Below are 13,744 nucleotides of genomic sequence, written 5' to 3'. Positions count from 1 at the left end.
AATCAAATTATTAATTTTTAAGAGATACCAAAATTGAAAATTTTTGTTTAACATGGGGTAAATGAGACTAATTTGAATTGTTATGATTTATGGGGATAAAAATGCAGTCAAACTATTTAACAAAGCAAGTACAACACTAGAGGGAGGGAGTCGAAGGGCCTAGCCCCATAAAATGGAAAATTTATTTATTTTAATTCCTTTAAAATATAGAAAGTTATAAGTTAACACGTGGAAAAATTTCATTTTGCTCTCCTAAATGATAAAACTACGGTTTAACTCTTCTGAAAATGGTAAAGGTACAAGTTTACAAATGAAACAAATTGCATTTTGACTTTAATAAAAAATTATAATTCAATTTCGGTCCTTCAAATTTTTTTTGACTTCGCCCTAAAACCATGGGAGCCAAGGCCCTTACCTTTTGTTGGCTTTGCCCCTATTGATAACATTGTTGACTGATCTCTATTAAATCTAAATACGTGTTATCGATTAAAAAGAATATATATTATCAATTGAATTTTAAAATTTAAATTAAATCATTAAACATCAAAACAATACACATTCAAATTTCAAGAAAATTCATTAACATTATTAAATCAAGCTATTGCAATATATGTCGATTTTTTAAATTGGTCAAATAAGCTATTTTTTTCAAGATTTAGGGAAATAAGCCAGTATTAAAGGAAGTGTGTGAAAGCACGTCTAGTTAGATGCGCTTTCTGCACAATTGGTAAGAAAACTTGTCTAGCTGGAAGAACTTTCTATTGATATGTTAGGAAAAGCACGCCCAGGTAGACGAGTTTTTCTTTGGAATTTTTAGAAAATGCTTTCGACTGGACGCAATTTCTCAACATGTCAGTAGAAAACTCGCCCAGCTAGATACGCTTTCTTTCACTCTTTTCAAAATCGATTTACTTTCCTAAATATTCAAAAAACAACATATTTGACAAATTAAAAAAATTCGGCATATATTACCTATCTAGCCATTAAATCAGGCAAACAGAGAGGCCAAAACCCTAAAAATAAAAGTGGACTAAATTTCAAAATTCCATAAAGTATAGGGACCGACGACGGCAGAATTAAACCGATCAGAAAATAAAGCGACGTGGCACTATCGTAATAAAGTGAAAACATGAAGGGTAAACATTCTGACAAGTTGATATTCGTTGTCCTCCTGTATCTCACTTTATCAGTAAGTTCTCCAACATGACACTTTCTATTTATTTTATTTTATTTTTAATTTTCATTTTCCAATTTTGTCCTTCACTTGACTTTTGTCTTTTTGACCGTTGCTTTAATGTTTTTTTTCCCACAACGTTTCTCTCTCTCTCTGCCCTCTGATCCAACCCCCAAAAAATCAAAACAAAACAGAGCAAAGCAAAAAAACTTCATCTTATTCCCGCCTACATTTCTTCCCAGGTACTTTATCAATAATTTTTTTTTATTTTTCAAAATTATAATATGAACACTCTTCATTCATTCAACAATGAAATGTTTAAAACCCATTTTTTTGTTTTTTTTTTTTGGTTTAGTTTTCATTCTTTTTGCTGCACTTTGTCCACACAGTATATGTTTTCTTTTTTTTGCAAAAGAAAATTTTGTTTTACTGTAGAATTCTGCTGTGTGTGTTTTTTTAATGATGAATTTTCAGTTTTTCATTAGTTTTGGAATGATTTTTCTATTATTTTTCACTTCATTTGACAAGGATTTTCTTTTTGGAGTTCCTTCTTCTTTAAGGAAAAAAAAACTACTGTTTTTAATTTTTTTGGTTATTTTTTCCCTTTAATTACTTTTTCTTTTCTTTTTTGTTCCAAACCTTTAATTATCTTTTTTTTTTTTTTTACATTTTATCTATTTTATTGTATTTTTATATATTACATTTTAGTATTGTTTTCATTTTCATTTGTTCAATATCCCTTTGTTCATGTATCATAATCTGTGTTAAACCATAAGTTCTTTACATGTATGTATGTATGTATGGTGCACACAAGTTTGATATGTTCTAAGGCTTGAAGTTTAAGGAAAGCATCATAGCTTTGTATACTTGTTTCCTTTGTTTATGAGCTAAAGAATCCATTGATAATGCTTTCATTAAATTGGTTCAAGTTGTTGTTGAACTGATCTGTTTTTTTATGAACAGTTTGGGGATAATCCGTAGGAATCTGGTTGGAAATATTCGGGAACACGTTTTTAGCTTGGGGTTTTCGTTCACATTGTTGAACTGATAAGTAAAAGAGCGGATCATGGGATGTTCTACATCGAAATTAGACGATGAAGAGGCGGTTCAGCTTTGTAAAGATAGGAAGAATTTCATTAAGCAAGCAGTAGAGCAAAGAACAAGATTTGCTACAGGGCATTTAGCTTATATTCAATCCTTAAAACGAGTTTCAGCAGCTCTTCGGGATTATGTCGAAGGAGATGAGTGTCATGAGTTCTTGTTAGATTCGTTTATAACCCCGCCTTTTACGCCTGTTAAGAAAGGGAGTCCCGGTTTCATATCGATTCAATCTAATCCTAAGTCCACATTGAAGGTGAGTTATTTGAGATCAGGTGGTAACCCTGCTGTTGCAGTTGAGGAGAGACCTCAATCGCCGGAAACTGTTCGGGTTCAAGCTTACTCTCCAGTGCATCATTATGGCATGGATGGTATTTTCGCAATGCAATCTTCTCCAATGAATAATTCCTCGTTTTTTACTTATTCTCCGAACAATAGGCCGAATATACCTCCCCCTTCACCTCAATCGTCGCAATGGGACTTTTTTTGGAATCCGTTTTCGTCTTTAGATTACTATGGTTATCCCAACCGGAGTAGTCTTGATCAGGCAGTCATGGACGATGATGTTAGAGGACTAAGGCAGGTAAGGGAAGAAGAAGGAATTCCCGATTTAGAAGAAGATGAAACTGAACATGAAGAATCCGAAAATAAGGTGAATTCGGTAGAAGAGAAGGCTAAAATACATACAAACTATAATAGAGAAGAAGTTACGGTTGAGGATGTTGATGAGGATGACGAGGATGAGGAGGAAATAGATATGGCTGAAACCGAGCACGATGTAAAAGATGTACAGCCACAACGGAAAGTGAGTGTAGAAGTAGTAGGATCACAAACTGCTGGACAAGTCGAAGTTAGTAACAAAGAAACGGCAGTTGGAAGTAGCGAAGCTAAAGAAGAAACACCCGGTTTTACGGTTTATGTAAACCGAAGGCCAACGAGTATGGCAGAAGTTATCAATGATCTCGCTGCTCAATTCATGGTAGCTTGTGATGCAGCGAGTGAAGTGTCGGGAATGTTAGAGGCTAGTAGAGCTCAGTACTCATCGACCTCGAATGAGCTTACAGGTCGAACCTCATACATGACCAATAATAGGTATTTCTTGTCATTTAAACTTCAGCATACTGATCTCGAGCGTTCATTCTTGCAGGCATGAAAATGTTGAATCCGGTAGCTTTGTTGCGGTCTGCTTCATCACGGTCGTCCTCGTCGAGATTCTTAATGAATTCTTCGAGTTCCCGAGAGGCAGGTTATGAAAGCAGCAGCTCTGTATCTGAAGAATCCTGCATGTTCCATGGTAGTCACCAATCGACACTGGATCGATTGTATGCCTGGGAGAAGAAACTTTACGAGGAAGTCAAGGTATATCTATTGCTCGAATATATATACATATATATTCACCTCGTGCTGACATTGTTCTTACATTCCGAACAGTCCGGAGAAAAGACTCGAATTGCTTACGAGAAGAAAAGTAGGCAGCTGAGGAACCAAGATGTCAAGGGTGACGACCCGTCCGTAGTAGATAAAACGAGAGCAGCAATTAGGGATCTGCACACACAGATGAAGGTTTCAATACATTCAGTTGAAGCTATTTCAAAGAGAATCGAAACTCTAAGGGATGAGGAGTTGCAACCGCAACTTCTGGAATTGGTGCACGGGTATGTCGGTTCTTCACATATAATGTATCCTATTGTTTCAAACTAAGTACTTCAATTTGTAAACAAACAGGTTAGCTAGGATGTGGAAAGTGATGGCGGAGTGTCACCAGGCTCAAAAACGGACCTTAGATGAAGCTAAGCTTTTACTAGCCGGAGCACCTTCGAAGCTGGAAGCAAAACGACAGTCTTCTATCTCGGCTGCTGCTAATCTCGAAGCCGAGTTAAGGAATTGGAGAGCTTGTTTCGAGTCTTGGATCTTTTCTCAACGGTCCTATTTACGTGCTTTAAGTGGTTGGCTCCTCCGTTGTTTGAGGCCAGACCCTGATACATCCAAGTTACCGTTTTCCCCTTGCCGGTCCAGTGGGACACTCGTAATATTCGGACTTTGCATCCAATGGTCAAGGTTCCTCGACGCAACTCGTGAGACACCAGTCCTCGACGGGATAGATTTTTTCGCAGCGGGAATGGGGTCACTCTATTCACAACAGCTAAGAGAGGAGTCTCGAGTCGGGTCTAAGAGGTTTGCACCAGGGGAAAATATGGAGTTGGTAAATATTGATGAAGTCGGAGATGTTATGACGACAGAGAAATTCAGCGATGTTGCTGTAAGGGTACTTTGTGCTGGAATGTCTGTTGCGATGAGTTCACTAAGCGAGTTTGCGATCAGTTCAGCTGATGGCTATGCTGAACTCATATCTAAGTTGCCACAAACTTCAAATGGTTCCGGGATGTGATTGAATTTCGTGCTACGAGAATGAATGTAAGTAGAAATGTTGTGTAACCCCTATCGCAAGGTAGCCGGGACCGAACTCGATCTCAACCAACATGAACAAGCAAAAGAGAATTCTTCAAAGCCTTGCAAGGGATAGGGGGGAATATGCAATAGTCAAAAGATTTTTAAGGAGTTTTTTTAGAACTTAATGTAAATGCAGTTAGTATGGTTAACAAATATATACACATTGCAATGATTTTTGTGCAGTTTAGTCCCATTGTATGAAAGTTTAGTAATCTTATATAAAGGCTTAATATATAATTTGGTACTATAATGTGATATTTGTATTTAACAAAAGTTATACATTTTGATACTTAAAAGTAACAACTAACAATATTAATTTTTTAGTGCTTAATTCAGGTTTTAGAATTAATTTTACGCACATTCATAATTCGGGATCCAACACTAACTGGTGGATGATATGTAAAAGGAGAAACACAAGGGCCTAACATCAAGCCCCGCCTTAATTTTTTTCCTTAGAGCAGATTAGTAATGCATGAATCATGGCCGGTGACTCGTCATTTTCGGGCCATTCCCTTTCAATTTTTTTTCTTAATTTAGTAATTTTTTTATTCTATTAAATTTTTTATCAAGTAAAATATAAAAAAAATTATTTAATTAAAAAAGAACAAAAAAGGAGTTACAAAACAAGAAATTTTGGTTTTCTGAGATCACCATTAACACAAAAAAGGAGTTACAAAACAAGAAATTTTGGTTTTCTGAGATCACCATTAACAACACTTGTATCTGTAAAGCAAATTAAAAAATCATTAAGAAAGGTAAATTGAGTAATGATCCTTATATTTTTTATTACTTTATTTCCATTTCTATTTTTTTAGCATTTTACTATTCTTTTTGTTGATTATACTGAAAAACCGTTATTGTAATCTAGTACTATGTCAGTAAGTTTAATCAAAACTCATTATGTTATATCATGTATCATATGTGACTTCTATTTAGATTTATTTTAGCTTAATTTCGTCTTGCTCGGTGTTATTCTTATCTAGATTATGTTTAATTTATGCTTTTTAATGGATTAATTTACTTGTATTGTTTTGGATGTATTAAACTAGATTTTTTAATGGAAATTTACCATGAGGAATAAGGTGGAAAATGGGTTCAGTCATCTCCTTCTTTGATTTTTTTTTTGGGTATAATTAAAGTATTCTATATGTTTGTTTTATTGTCTATAAATAATTTTTCAAGTTTGTAATTGTATTTCTCAACAATGTGATATTTATTGATGTCCTTGTTTGATTTTTGATACAATAAATTTGGTCACCTTTTCAACAACAAATACCATGAACAGTGTGTGGAAGTGTTTTTGTTGTTGTACCTTTAGATTCTCTTACATGCAATAATTTACTCAATTAATGGTGCTAATTGTGTTTCAGGTTAAATACTACATATATTTCTGGACCTCAGCTTAACACTTGAAGGTCAAAAACATTATATTGAAAGCTTCATAATGAGTCTTGCAGTTTCCATGAGAAATTTAGATCAAGCTTTCCAAGGAGCCGGGCAGAAAGCGTATCCTTTCACGTCGGAAACAACATTTCATGTATCATCATAGTTGAAAATCATCATTTTTGGTTGTACATTTTTGTGCAGGGTGACAAACATTTCATGTCTGTTCTTGAATGAGTTATTCTCCTTAACAATGTACAGTGGAATCGAAATTTGGCGCATTGAGAACTCTCGGCCGGTTTCTCTTCCGACTTCGTCATATGGAAAATTTTTCACCGGTGACTCTTATATTATTTTGAAGGCAAGTATTGAATCGGTTTCTTGCATGTTAAGTAAATGTTAAAGCTTTTAGGACTAATGCATTTGGCTGATGTAGTTGCTTCATTTCTATTCGTAATATATAGCTAGGTTATGCTTATGGTTTTAGGGTCTAATATGTATTGTTGTCTGTAACATTACTATTTGTTTGGCGCAGACATTTGCCTCGAAAAGTGGTGTGTTACGTCACGATATTCACTACTGGCTTGGTAAAGATACAAGCCAGGTAAACCTTTGCTGCCATGAATTTATATTACTTTCAGCAAGTAATAGATTGAATTTGGAAAAGGAAAAAGAAGAAGCTTTAGATCAATTTTGTGACCGCAAGTCGTTTAACATAGGATGAAGCAGGTGCTGCTGCAGTCAAAACTATTGAACTTGATGCTGCTCTTGGAGGGCGGGCTGTCCAATATCGTGAGGTGCAGGACCAAGAAACAAACAAGTTTCTTTCCCTTTTCAAGCCATGTATCATGCCCTGGGAAGGTGGAGTTGCAACTGGATTCAAACAAGTTGATGAAGATGAATATAAGACACGTTTACTTGTTTGCAAAGGGAAACAATATGTCCAAGTAAAAGAGGCAAGTCTTTAGACCTTATTGATCTTTTTCAAGGACTAATAAATTATCATTTGGAGTGTGATTAAATCGAAGTTTTCGACATGTATTATGGCAGGTTCCTTTTGCTCGATCCACACTCAACCATGAAAACATCTTTATACTGGATACCCAGTCCAAAATCTTTCAATTTAATGGTTCCAATACATCCATTCAAGAGAGAGCAAAAGCACTAGAAGCTGTTCAATACATTAGGGATACTTACCATGATGGGAAATGTGATATAGCTACCATTGGTGAGTGAATTAACAGATTGGATCACGAAAGGATAAGATGAATGAAGTAATAAGTGGCTAATTGTGTATAGTCTAATGATTTCAGTCTAATTACTCTATGCAGAGGATGGAAAGTTAATGGCTGATGCCGACAGTGGAGAGTTTTGGGCATTATTTGGTGGCTTTGCTCCACTTCCAAGGAAGACTGCTGCTCGTGATGAGGACACAACTACTGGTTCTCATCCAACCAAGAAACTACTAAGGTAAAACTTTGTCTCTCATTTGCTTTTTTGGAACTATAGTTTTGTAATTCAAAGAACATCCTTATCGGGTTATGTTTGCTTGTCAAGTGTCGAGAAGGGGAAGGCAGATCCTATTGAGGTCGATTCCTTGACAAGAGAGTTGTTAGACACAGATAAATGCTATATTTTAGATTGTGGGTTAGAAGTCTACGTATGGATGGGAAGAAATACTTCTCTCGATGAAAGGAAGAGTGCGAGTAGAGTGGCTGAGGTAATAGCAAGTCCTTTCTGATGAGGTTTAGACCAAGCTTTTTTATTCGGATTTCTCATGTACTTCTGTTTGTATCACAAAACAGGAGTTACTCCGAGATTCCGATCGACCAAAATCTCACTTAATTCGTGTAATAGAAGGATTTGAGACCATTACATTTCGGTCGAAGTTTGAGTCATGGCCCCAGACCACCAATGCTACTGTTACTGAGGAGGGTAGAGGCAAAGTTGCCGGTTAGTAATTGTAATATCTTGAAATGTTCTTTGTGTTTGTAGTATGAGTCGTCCTCGAGATTTTTACCATTTTAGCTATCAAATACAATCACTTGACAATGTTGTTATTAATATATCATTAATGGTTTTTGTAGCTCTTTTACAACGACAGGGGCTAAATGTCAAGGGTCTTTTAAAAGCTGCTCCTGAGAAGGAAGAGCCCCAAGCACATATTGATTGCACTGGAAATTTGCAGGTAACTTGAAGTCTAATTATTATTAAACGGTATATGATTAGAGCACAATTAAATTTTCAGTTATATCTCTCTGTGTATATATGTAATACTATATATGCTAACTATGATTGTATTGAGTTGCACTAAAGCTCTTCTCCATGCTATGTGCATAATATATGCAGCAATATTGACCTCGAGTTTGACGCCAGTTTACTGATGATAGCATTGACTTGAGTACACAGGTTTGGCGTGTGAATGGCCAGAACAAAGTTCTCCTTTCAGCTGCTGACCAGTCGAAATTTTACAGCGGGGATTGTTATATTTTTCAGTATTCTTATACCGAAGAAGACAAAGAAGAGCATCTTATAGGAACATGGTTTGGAAAGCAGAGCGTTGAGGTGATTAACCTTTCTTTTTCACTGTTTCTTGCTCTCGGTTCCCATTAAATGATGACCGCTATAATGCTTTCAGCTGTAATCTTGGGGACCATACTCACGAAATATCATTCGAAAAATGTTAGAATAGTTACATTTACCCGTGGTTTTGTAGTAGAATACTATCATCTTTATAGGCTAATTCACTAGCTAGAATGACTAAAGACCGCAACCACTGCACAATTAGCTGTGAGAGGAAGAGCTAATGCTACCTTGAACATATATTTATCGTGCTACTTTTTCTTACGATGCCTATGATCATTCATTTTTTCTACAGGAAGAAAGAGCTTCTGCTGTTTCTTTGGCAAGCAAAATGGTTGAATCGATGAAGTTCATGGTTGCACAAGTAGTTTTCTTTTACCTATATGGCCAGATCATTGCTGTTCTTTTTATCGAAGTTGTTGTATGCAGTCTTTTCGAATTTTTCTCATTGTATCTTATCTTATTATCAGACTTGCATCCATGAAGGAAGTGAACCCGTTCTATTCTTTTTAATTTTCCAGAGCTTTATCTTGTTCAAGGTTTGGGGAGTTTTTGATTCGTAAAACATTTACTTCAATGGATCCTCGTACTTATATTGAGAATTTCTCTAATGACCGGTTTGATTATTAACATTCATCAGGGTGGTCTTAGTGATGGATACAGGAAGTACATTGCCGAGAAGGAAATCCCGGATGAGACTTACACTGAAGATGGTGTCGCACTGTTTCGAGTTCAGGGTTCTGGACCCGAAAATATGCAAGCGATACAAGTTGAAGCAGTATGTCCCCAATTTTCAACTTTTCACCTACTATATTTCAGTTCAGAACTCAAAACAAGTGTAATCATGTGTAAAACCATGAGACTACAAAACAAGTTTTTGATCCAATAGGTTGTTGCTTTTGTAATTTTAGTTTTTGATCCAATTACTTGTTGTTTACAAGATGGAACTAATGTTGCTCTTTCTTTTTCTTTACTTGTATCAGGTTGCACCGTCTTTGAACTCTTCCTACTGTTATATATTACATAGTGGTTCCACCGTCTTTACATGGGCCGGAGGCCTAACTTCTCCGGATGACCAGGACCTCGTCGAGAGACAGCTAGATCTCATAAAGGTTTGATGTGTGTGTTTTAAGCAACTTCCTTATCAGAACTCGATTTAGGCTTGATATAATGGAATGTCTAAATTGTTTGGAGCACTTTTATTTTGGTCTTATGATGTACTTTTTATCTCTCTAGCCCGATTTACAAACCAAGCCACAAAAGGAAGGATCAGAGTCTGACGAGTTCTGGGAGTTGCTAGGAGGAAAAACCGATTACCCAAGCCAAAAGATCTCAAGTGTACCTGAAGGTGATCCTCATTTATTCTCTTGCACGTACTCGAAAGGTATTAGTTGGTTACAAGGTTTTTCTTTCATAGTCTTTCGATTTTAGGAATGTAAAATGTTAATTTCTAATCCCTTATCTTTCTTCATTGTCATGGTTAATCGCTAATTGCGCTCAATTCTGCAGGAACTCTGAAGGTACGTATCTGCTTTCATTTACTTTCTGAACACGCAATGTAGGCCGTGCTTTATGTTGTTTGAGCCAAATTTTATCGTACAGGTGATGGAGATATATAACTTCACCCAGGACGATTTGATGACCGAAGATATATTCATCCTAGATTGTCACTCGGACATCTTCGTTTGGGTAGGACAACTAGTTGATACCAAGAGTAAATTGCAGGCCTTAACAATCGGTGAGGTAAGAACAACTGGTTGCATTGGAGGTTGCACTCGTAAAACTTCTAAAAAATGTGAACTTACATGTTCCTCATGGTTGGTCGTGGTCGGTTCGATATCGATTTAAGAATTTTGGAACGATTTGTGACAGGTTTTGCTAGATGTGCTCTGACTTCTTTTTTTCTTTTTGGTTGTCGTACAGAAATTTCTCAAGCAAGATTTTCTCTTTGAAAATTTATCTTGTGAAACTCCGATATACATAGTCATGGAAGGGAGTGAGCCGCCCTTCTTCACTCGTTTTTTTACGTGGGACTCTGCAAAGTCCAATGTGAGTATCTTTGCTGTTGCATGAAAAGTGGTCATGGTTGATTTTACTTTGCAAGGATTTTAGTGTTTTTACCTTGCTTGCAGATGCATGGGAACTCATTTCAAAGGAAGCTTACTATAATGAAACACGGGGGTACACCAATAACAGATGTAAGGCAGTAGTTTACTCTTTTGAATTAGTTGAACTTTCTATGTCCTTAATGTCATGTTCTCTATATCCAAACTTGTTGAGTGTTTGTTTCTCTGTGTCCTCCTCAGAGTGACTCATTGTCATATATATATATATATATATGAAGCAAGTTCCACTTATGTGTCGTGTTAGGGACAACTAGACTATAGGCGTGATGACACGCACGTGTCCTAGTAAAGGGCTCGCCAGACCATAGGCGAGCTGTTGGGGAGCTAGCTAGGTTGGTAGTGAGCAAGACCCGGCTAGCCGAACCATACCTCGCCAACTAGGAAGAGTGGCGAGCACACGTGTTGAGCAAGCAGGGATTACATGGCATGCTTTATATTATTTGTATAACAAAGCCTAACTCGTAAATTTACGAAATGCATCATTACTTCTACGATATACATGATAGATTTTGAAATAGAAACCATGTACACTACCTCGTCATGTAGATATCATATTACGTATCCACTCTTAACTCATTTGTTCTTGTTAAAGACTTTAACTATACTCTTTAGTATTAATTCTCCGGTTTAACATTTGATTTGATGCTTAGAAACCGAAGCGGAGAGGGATTGCATCGATTGGAGGAAGGTCTAGTGGTGCACCAGAAAAACCTCAACGTTCGAGAAGTGTGTCCTTCAGTCCTGACCGACCTCGTGTGAGGGGCAGGTCGCCTGCTTTCAATGCACTTGCATCTAGATTCGAGAATCCTAGTAGTAGGAACCTTTCTACTCCACCTCCTATGGTTAGAAAAGTCTACCCGAAATCCGGGACTCCAGATTCAGGGACGAAGGCTGCAGCTATAGCAGCTCTTACTGAAAGTTTTGATCGCCCATCAGCTCGAGAGACTCTCATGCCTAGAATTGTGAAGAAGGGTATGCATTTTCTTTTTCAACGTTTGGATAAGTTCATGTTATTTTTCATATTCACATGACGTATGTTTCTTTCATCACGAAGCGGCGAGCCCAGCAGCAACCAAGACAACATCACCAGAGCCTAACACAAAGGAGAATTCCATGAGCAGCAGACTAGAATCCCTCACTATACAAGAAGATATGAAAGAAGGTGAGACCGAAGACGAGGAAGGCCTTCCGATACACCCTTACGAACGTCTTACAACATCATCAACAGATCCCGTCACCGATATAGACGTGACCAAACGAGAGGTATGATTTTTAACATGGTATTGGCTTATCACAAGGTTGTACCGTTGCTTCTCTGATATATTTCCGTGTTCGATACGTGTAGACTTACCTATCAGCCACCGAGTTCAAGGAGAAGTTCGGGATGAAAAGAGTTGAATTCTACAAGTTGCCTAAATGGAAACAAAACAAGCTCAAAATGGGTCTTCAACTGTTTTAACTCCCGCTTTCCTTGGTGCATTTGCCTTTTCTTCAGATCCAAGCAAACAAGGTTGCGGGTTGAAGAAGACTTCTTGCAAAATCTGTAAAAATTCTTTCTTTTCCATCAAGAAAGTTTGTTTTTCTTTTTTTAAGTAAGACAACATTTAGTCCCTAAACTTCGCAACTTTTTCCAATTTTGATCCATGTGATAACATGACACTTTGACACCGTGACATAATTTTAGAGTGCCATATCTTCACATGAACAAAAATTGGGAAAAGTTACCAAGTTTAAAGACTAATGTGGAGCAAAAAAGAAAAGTTTAGGACCAAATTGAAAAAAAGTTACCAAGTTTAGGGACTAAATATTCCTTTATCCCTTTTCTTAAATAACAATTTGTGGAAAAAGGGATAAGGAAACATTTAGTCCCTGAACTTGACAAGTTTTTTCAACTTGGTCTTTAAACTTTGCAACTTTTCTCAATTTTGGTCCGTGTAATGACGTGACACTTCGATACTGTGACTGCATCTTCACATGAACAAAAATTAAGCTATTAAGTTCAAAGATTAAATGTTTAAACAACAATTTGTGAAATCATTTTAACTAGACATTTTTTCTTTGGTTGCAGTGGGAAGTGAAAGGGATAGCATCACTACATTATTATTTAGCTGCTTCTCTTTCCAGGGAGCTTTGTTTCTGCATTGATGGCCATATATATCCAGATTTTTTTAATCAATTTTTTTTTTAAAGAAAAATGGTTAAAATTAGAGCAACATTTAGGTGCTTGCAAATGCTGATAATTTAGGTTGTAAAAAACAAAGGATTAAAAAAGTGTGTAGAGAGCAGTGTGTAAGAACTAGTTCATTCATCATTTTGTTTTTGGCAATAAAACTATATGATCATTTTTCTGTTAAAAAGTAAAATATAAAGAGAAATCAATGTAAATACACTAAATTAATTAATGGTGGCTAATTAGTGAGTTAGGATAAGGTTTAATAACGAAATTAACCCTCAAATTATATCGCTTTCGTTTAGATACTAAATTTTTTTTTTTGGGTTAATATATATGGAGGTAATTGAATTTAACAATTTATAGCTTTGACCCGAGGCTTTGAGAACTACCTGCACTTGCACACGGAACAAACAATATGCTGAGCGATAAAGTTCAATGATGCTTTCATGATTCAAGATAATATAGCATAAAATAACATTTACAGATATTTATAATCTCAATGTCTACTAATACATATTCTATATTTTAATATAAGTATATAATCAATTTCATGTGAAGGTATATAATTATCAAAGCAAACTAATTCAATTATCATGACAAGAAAACAATCAAATCCAATTACATATACCCATAATATGGGTTAGGTTCGGGTTTGAACATTCAAGGTCCGAACTCGACCCGACCTGTTTTAAGTTTATAATGCTTTATATTATGTAATTTAGAACACATTAAAAAAATAAACATATACTAAATATA

At 36.1% G+C, this 13,744-nt stretch overlaps 2 protein-coding genes across 2 annotated transcripts; both read left to right on the top strand.

Annotated features, from left to right (window-relative positions):
• The first annotated feature begins 1,287 nt into the window (after positions 1-1,287).
• Positions 1,288-4,973, top strand: LOC108450279 (nitrate regulatory gene2 protein-like). The gene is made up of 5 exons (XM_017747830.2): positions 1,288-1,416; positions 2,138-3,336; positions 3,420-3,631; positions 3,704-3,927; positions 3,998-4,973. The coding sequence occupies exons 2-5, from the start codon at positions 2,241-2,243 to the stop codon at positions 4,659-4,661; spliced, it is 2,196 nt and encodes a 731-aa protein (XP_017603319.2). The 5' UTR covers positions 1,288-1,416; positions 2,138-2,240; the 3' UTR covers positions 4,662-4,973.
• Positions 4,974-6,167: 1,194 nt separating this feature from the next.
• Positions 6,168-13,010, top strand: LOC108451241 (villin-4-like). The gene is made up of 23 exons (XM_017748955.2): positions 6,168-6,229; positions 6,368-6,467; positions 6,642-6,710; positions 6,826-7,062; positions 7,157-7,334; positions 7,438-7,576; positions 7,664-7,826; positions 7,912-8,059; positions 8,194-8,294; positions 8,516-8,671; positions 8,985-9,053; positions 9,160-9,228; positions 9,330-9,467; positions 9,673-9,801; positions 9,926-10,073; positions 10,199-10,209; positions 10,292-10,432; positions 10,613-10,738; positions 10,822-10,887; positions 11,466-11,787; positions 11,870-12,078; positions 12,161-12,358; positions 12,884-13,010. Exons 1-22 carry the CDS (start codon positions 6,168-6,170, stop codon positions 12,272-12,274), a joined length of 2,895 nt encoding a protein of 964 aa, XP_017604444.1. The 3' UTR covers positions 12,275-12,358; positions 12,884-13,010.
• The last annotated feature ends 734 nt before the right edge of the window (positions 13,011-13,744 follow it).

Source organism: Gossypium arboreum, chromosome 13 (assembly GCF_025698485.1).
Source record: "Gossypium arboreum isolate Shixiya-1 chromosome 13, ASM2569848v2, whole genome shotgun sequence".
Classification (NCBI taxonomy): Eukaryota; Viridiplantae; Streptophyta; class Magnoliopsida; order Malvales; family Malvaceae; genus Gossypium; species Gossypium arboreum.
This window is presented reverse-complemented; position numbering and strand designations above follow the sequence as displayed.